A 7,196-nucleotide genomic window follows, 5' to 3' on the forward strand; every position below is an offset into this window, starting at 1 on the left:
CTAAAGCCTTATATGTCTCATCGTTCAGTCGACCTTCAAAATCCTTGAGCGAAAACACGTCGCCGGCACGAAAGGTACCAAAACGTTTACGTTTCGTAAACGCTTTCGTGTCGCTGATATAACACTCAGGCAAATTAGAAGCAATGAAATTAAGAAGGACGACTAAGCGATTTAAGAGGAATCAGAATGAATTAAGGGGAATCAAAGTGAATTCAGAGGACTTAAAGAGAAGTAAGGAGAGTACGAGGAATTGGGTGCGTGAAATCTGGAAATACCATATGAAGCAAATAAAGAGAATTCCAAAAGAGAGAATGTGAAAAAAGAGAACGCGAAACAAAGTAATTCATTTGCCTGTCTTCAATGCATCGGTGCTTGGGCTTTCGCTTTCAAGTCGTCTTAGGGATAACATAATAGACCCTGTGTTCTATGCGATGTTGGTACAGGTCCTGCAAAAAATCCGCTTTGTCAACTCGACACCCGGATAAGTGAATATTCATAGACACGATCGCTCAAAAACACTTTGAATACGTGTGGGTATTGAGCTTTTTATTCCGTTCGTCCATCTATTTTCTGTTAAAAGATACCAACAGCCGCTACTGTCTTGGTCAGGGCGTAGTTTAGGAGGTTCCTAACCTTGAGCTCGTCGGTGGCAGTAGGCCCGGTCTCCTCGGCGACGACGTCGAAGAAGCCCGAAGCACTCTCCGCAGTTTCGGGATCTTCCAATGCATCTTGCGGGACTACGCCTTCTTCCGAAGACCCCGCTCGGCACAGCAGAGGAGGCTCTTGAGACTCCGCAAATTCCAAGTCGAAGACGTCTCGACTAACGAGACCGCATGTGTACGAGTGCTCCAACTCGTCGCTGGTTAGAAGACTCGCCGTGGCACGAGCAGCTTGGAGCGCACAGCAGGGGACCACAAGCTTCAGCATCTTCTGGAAGAAGACGCGCGTCCTCTTCTCGTCGGCCTTCTGCGTCGGCTGGAGCTCCACCAGGATGTACCCCTGATCCAAGATTACGGCGTGGCTCTTCTCGATGTGCCGCCTCATCGTCGGCAGTTTGGCGGCCCGGACCCCGCACAGGGGACAGGTGTACGTCTTGACAAACGTGAGGCGGTGGGCGCTCAGAGAGGCCCGCGTCTTGAAGGTGTCCTTGCACTGGTCGCAGATGAAGCGGTCGGGGTGTACCTTGCGGCAGTGGCTGTGGTAGAGGTTTCTGGTGAAGAACGAGGAGTCGCAGCAGCGGATGGCCGTATAGACGTCGCCGTGCATGCGCTGGCAGTGCGCAGACATGGCAGCCGGGGAATCCGCGGTGGTGGCGCATTCGGAGCAGCGGATGACGTCGTCAAGATCAACGGTGCCCATGCTAGTGAAAAAAGGGAGGTAATTAAGAATTAATTCCGTAATGTGGTCACTTTTTCCCCCCTCTTTCGAAACTTATTTAAGACGGGGCTACCGCAGCTCTAAGAACCACTCCACTTACGCGGACACCGCGGGTGGAATGAAAGTTTCAACAATACGCACGTCATAATTGACGTAAAATCGCACAAACTGTGTGCTCGCCCTTCAGCTTTCTAGCAAAACTGATAAAACACGGCTGGCTGATTCAAATCAGTAGCGGTATCAGCGCTGAGTCGTCGACGGTTGATAACCACGAACTGTTAACGACTCGACGCGGGCAACATGTTTTTATTATTATTTGCTTTGCGAGTTCATGGCAGAGATAAAGGCGTGGTGCCTACAAAGCCGTTGCCCCATAAAGAACAGCGGGTCAAGAGAATAACATGTACACAACAATCCTACAAAACAAATCAAAACAGCAAAAGCTCAGGGTGCGTTCTTGCTGTGCATCACTTCGATTGATGGGACAAACCCTTTTCTGAAAAGGTTTTGACCTCGAAATCCAGGTTTAAAAGTTTCGGGTTTGCGGGTTTCGGAATGTTTCAGAGGAGCGGCCTAAACTCTACTGTTTCGGATAGGTTCGGATAGTTTCGGAGAGTTGCCGGACCACATGGGAAAGTGGTAACAGTCTTTTTTGTAACGAAAAATTTTATAAACTGCATAAAATTATTGGAATTTTAGTAAATAGGCTTTATTTATTAAAATGAGCTTCTCTCAAGTACTTTATAGAATTTCTTTATATGTATGCCGGGGTCGGCAGCTTTGCCTTGAGCACCAGACCTTGAGGGTCAAAGTGGTTTCTATTTCACAACAGCCATATTTTGATAATCGCATGATCAAAACTTCGCGGACGAGCCGGCTAGCGAACATCGCCTTCATGCCGCTCGCCTGAACCTGATCGAAGGCGATTGTTATCGGTGAGAAGAAAATAAGCCGCATTTTTTATGTTTAGGTTATTGCTTTCGCCATGTTGCGTATTTCTTCAATGTTTATTATATCCCAATGTTCTTACCGTCCAAACAGAAGCAACGAAGAAAACGACGAAGCACCACGCCGTGTCATAACCAATGGACAAAACCAAATCGCGATCTGCGACAGTCGAATAGTGCATTCTTGCTTTCCCGACATTATTAAACACGCTTCTGCGCTATATTTTGATATAGAATCTTGAAGCGTACCTGAGATTAGGAAATATTTTTTATAAAAATAAACATTTTATACTGCTGTTGATAATTCAGTAGATTTTTTTTAGAGCCCAGCTCTTAGGCGCCCGTTTCCGGGTTGAGCGGCGTCGCCGTCGGCGCCTGTGTAACTGCGCGCCCTGCATTATGGGACGTTTCCCCGCTAAAGCTAGCAGGGAAATATTCCCGCTGAATTTATCGGGAAAGTTTTCCGCTAACGTTAGCGGGGAAATGTTTCCACTCAATTTAGCAGAACATTTCCGCGCTAATTTTAGCGAAAAAATTTCCCGCTAGATTTAGCGGGAAAATCGACGTCACGTGACCTCAACATAAATTCAGTTTCCCACTAAAGTTAGCGGGGAAAAGGATGCCGCGGATTCGTTTCACATCACCCATGAACCCCTTGATGGGACGTCATTTTCCCCCCTAAATTTAGCGGGGAAGCTGAATTCGAGGAGGGAAGAGGAGGAGATGGAGGGGAAGAGGGGAGGATGAGAGGGTACGGAAGAGGAGAAGGAGGGGCACATCCTCCTTTCCGTACCTTCCCTCCTCCTCAAGAGCTGTGCTCTAATTTCGCATTACAGAGGTTTGTAAACGTCTTTCATTTTTTTTTAATCATCTTTACCAACCCGCTTTAAGTTCATTTTCGTATTTTTAATTGATTTCTTGTTTGCTGAGTATTTTTAATATATAATTTCATCTGTACGTTTTTCGCAACTGCTGTGTGCCTGTGTGGTGCTGAAGAGGACCAGTTGCGCCGCTTGTGCAGCTATTTTTCCCAGCTTTCGTATTTATATGGCATATAAAGGTATTATTATTATTATTATTATTATTATTATTTAAATAACTTAAGTGCACCAGGTCTATGACGCTCTTTCTGCCACGTTTTCTGAAGGTTGTCTCGAATATGGAATGCTACTACATATACATGCCTTGCACGTGACGTCACGCTAGGGAATGACGGGACGTCGCACCATGCTGGTGGTTGAGTTCCAAGGCGGAGGATGCCGCTAATTGCCCGGACATGCGCTGGCACATGGGCGAATTCAGGGGGGGGGGGGGGGGGGGAGAGAGAGAGAGAGGGGCGACCGTTTTTTCTAAGCCCACAAGGTCAACTTTTTTTTAATTAAGGATAATGACATACATTCGCCAAAAGTTTACTTATATTATAATGCGATTAAATGCAAAGTTGCAAGCGACCTCGAGAAGAATGACGAAAATAATCCCTCTCCCTCACCATGTCTCGCCTCCCGTTGTTCGACTTGTCGGAAGGCTGCTATGGTAACTGCAGTGCATTCTGAGGAATACGCACGTTTCGGAGCAGAGCATCTAGATGGCGTTCCACTATACACCATGAAGGGACTTTGCTCCATGGAACACACAGCTATGAAACTAAAGTCTAGGGGACGTTTCAAATGACAGGAGTTGGTTTGAAGTGAGTGAGAGGGGTATCCCCTTCCGCGGGAGTTTCACAACTGAGGTAATCTAGTAACGTTGCCCTAGTCGCAAACCCCTGACGCGAGCGCGCTCGACAGCGCGTGCAACTGAAGTGCACATCAAACTACGCCCAGGATCAAAACGGCACGGAGGAGTTGGATTAATTGTCTCGAGGGCGACTTCGGCGTCTCATGCCATAGCCTCCTATATACTGACAAAGCCTGGCAGATCACAACGGATGAAAGGAGAACCACGTAACGGGCGCCCCGCTGAGGCGAGACACCGAAACACATTTCTCATGAACGATGGAATGTCCCCTCGTGTTTCTCGCGTTCCTCACGCTACCGCTTCTTTTCTCGTCGGGCTTGAAAACCATGCTTCGGGTCCTCGCCGCTGCACAAGCTGTGCGCTGACGTCCAGGTTCCCCGAGAAAAGTTGTGTGCTACCAGATCCTCGCGCTTCAGATCTGCGACCGGACACTTTATGACTCTGTCGTCGAACTGCCAGGCTTTGTGAGTATAGCGCGTGCACGGTCGTGGCTTATGCATGAGCCTCGACGTGCACGCGCAGCTAAAACACGATGAAAGGCAACAAGCGCGGGCAGGAGGCCGAGCATCAGAAAGAGACACTCTGTTGCTTTCATCCTGTCAGTACGATGTACACACTTCGTATGAAAGGGAGCCTCGCTTTCTGAACATGACAGCGGTGTGTGCAACGTGTTTTCTACTATGGCCCCACGTGGTTACGTCATCAAGACGCTATTATGATACTTCTGTATGATATTTCCTGCATCCCTTAATGAGCTTCAACAGGCTGAGATGTGTCAACGCAAAAAAACAAACAAGGATCACTTACGATTTAGACTGCCCTGCTCAATGATCGATCGAAAACGATTACGACGCTCTTGATGGGAGTAGCACGAACTATTCAAAAACCCGCACACAAGAAGCACATGTACTCGGGAAACACTACCTGGTTCAAGTGAAACGGAAAGAAGCTTGCGCTTTCTCAAATGTAGTACTAGCTTGCGCTACCTATTGTACTAGCTTTAACTAAATATGTATTTTGCGAACATTTGTTTATTTGCTGCCTCTTGATTATAACACTACAAATCTACTACCCACTGCAACGGCACAAATAAAAAAATTTAAAAAAAAACGGGAAACCAAAACAGCAAATCCAGATAACCAGCTAAAGATCCGCTGCGTGCTAAGCGCGGTAATACACTGCCTCTGTAACCTTATTTGGACTATTAATACTGGAACTTCGGGCTACTTAATTAAAATTTGGAGGGTTGTATAGTACCACATTTCATATCAAGTGGCATTTATCCCAATAACGTCGTCATGAAACATCCCAAGAATGTCTTAAAAACTTTATTCGGGGGCCTAATATTTGGAACTTTTGGGGAAGTCCAAAGGGATTTTTCAAAACGTCCCGTCGGGGATTGGGACATTCTAACCAGTCTGGGATAGGGACATTCTGACCAGTCTGGGATATCCCAAGGATATTGATGGTTTACTGGGTATATATACACCTTTTTTTAAGAATCTAGTGACTGCGAAACGGATAGAGAGCATCTGCAGAACCTGCGAAAAGTTTTTTCAAAAAATGAAAACTTCGAGGCTGAAACAAAGCAGGGGAAGTGCAAATTCTGCAAGGAATCACTCCTTTACCTAAGTTATAAAATTAACGCAATGGACCTTTTCCACATACCGACGGCACCAGGCGGTGGCTGCACGAACTAAAAATCGAGGATGTGACCTACCTGCGCTGCCAATCGATACAGGGAGCTAGGCTACCAGTTTCTTCGCTCTCTGAGCAGCGGCACCTGCCCAACGCGACTTTAAAGAGGGGCATCCGTAGCGTCCACCCGAACGTCGTGTTTTCCTTTCCGTCGACGTTCTTTTTTTGAGTAACACACTTATATATATGCTGCAGTTACGTGTTCTACTCGCTGATATACAGCCTCCTTCCGAATTTCCTTGATTTTTCGTTCCGACTTCCGCCGCTTGGCATCGGGCGCTCGCGCGTGCGCAGAACGCTTCTCGGAAAAGGTCCATTGGGCTTTACCTTCAGTGAAAACACAAAAGCCCTTATTGGAGCGCCTGAACCCAGGGATGTTTATGGGTTGAGATCATAGACTGCACTCATTTCCTACTATAGGAAGTTCCTACCGAATCTGTCCACATTGCTGATACCTCTCTATGTCCTGCTACACAAGAACAGCCGCTGGAAATAGACAGATGAAGAACAAGAAGCGTACGTCAAAAGTAAGAAAGCCATCAGGAAGGCCAAGATGCTCCTGCCGTCAAAGTTTCTCGTGCTGGCATGCGACGCTTCACCAAATGGTGTGGGAGTAGGTCTGTCCCATCGAAAAGACGGTGTGGAGTTGCTAGTGGCATTCGCATCCCGGTTTCTCGCACTAGCCGAGCGAAATTACTCTCCGTTTTAAAAATAAGCACTAGCCATCATTTTTGGCGTCACACGGTTCAGTGACTACTTACTATGTCGAAGTTTTGTCCTGATCACTAACCACAAGTCACTGGTCTGAATTTTTCGTGAAGACAAGGTGATTCCAGCCATGACAGCTTCACGCATCCAACGCTGGGTACTTACTCTTGGTGCTTGCAACTACGGCATTGAGCATTGGCCATGAAGTCTCGATGGGAAAGCGGATGTCATAAACAGGCTGTCCCTGAACTTCTGGGCACACGAATCTCCTGGAACGTCCGGAACTGGTCCGCTCTATCCTGGAAGAGCTGACGGTTTTAGTCAAGCTACTGCACGATTCACAAAGAGTGAAAAGAGCCTAAGCCAAGTGCTACAGTCGGTGGAGGAAGGACAACCACAAAACCTCCCAGGCAAGTCACTACAACCGTCCTGGAGCAGGCGTGATGAGCTAATCACCGATCCGAATCTTTTCTACGGGGGGAACCGAGTGATGGTTTCACTCCCTGCTCGCCAGCACATCTTGGATCTCCTCCATGAAGCTTACCAAGGCATGGAATACATGAAGGGCATAGCGAGATTCTTAGTGTGCTGGCCCAGTATGGACACTGAATAAAGCATTTCTCTCGACAATGTTCACAGTGCTTCGTGAACTCCACAATTCCATCAAAGGCTGAATTGCTACCCTGGCCTGAGCCAAAGGAATGCTAGGGCATCTGCACCTTGACTATA

General features: G+C 47.3%; 1 protein-coding gene across 1 annotated transcript; it reads right to left on the reverse strand.

The window, feature by feature from the left end:
- Positions 1–573: 573 nt before the first annotated feature.
- On the reverse strand, positions 574–6,673 carry LOC8051541. Its single transcript, XM_029978718.1, has 2 exons — positions 6,633–6,673; positions 574–1,360 (listed from the first exon to the last, which is right to left on the reverse strand). The coding sequence occupies exons 1-2, from the start codon at positions 6,668–6,670 to the stop codon at positions 574–576; spliced, it is 825 nt and encodes a 274-aa protein (XP_029834578.1). The 5' UTR covers positions 6,671–6,673.
- Positions 6,674–7,196: the final 523 nt, after the last annotated feature.

The sequence above is a fragment of the Ixodes scapularis genome, unplaced genomic scaffold (assembly GCF_016920785.2).
Source record: "Ixodes scapularis isolate PalLabHiFi unplaced genomic scaffold, ASM1692078v2 PGA_scaffold12__126_contigs__length_90152505, whole genome shotgun sequence".
Taxonomy (NCBI): Eukaryota; Metazoa; Arthropoda; class Arachnida; order Ixodida; family Ixodidae; genus Ixodes; species Ixodes scapularis.

Coding starts and splice junctions, on each gene's coding strand:
- LOC8051541 (XM_029978718.1), bottom strand. CDS start 6,670: ATGGCCAATGCTCAATGCCGTAGTTGCAAGCACCAAGA. Junction 1,361..6,632: donor CGTAGTTGCAAGCACCAAGA/GTAAGTACCCAG, acceptor TTTTTTCACTAG/CATGGGCACCGTTGATCTTG.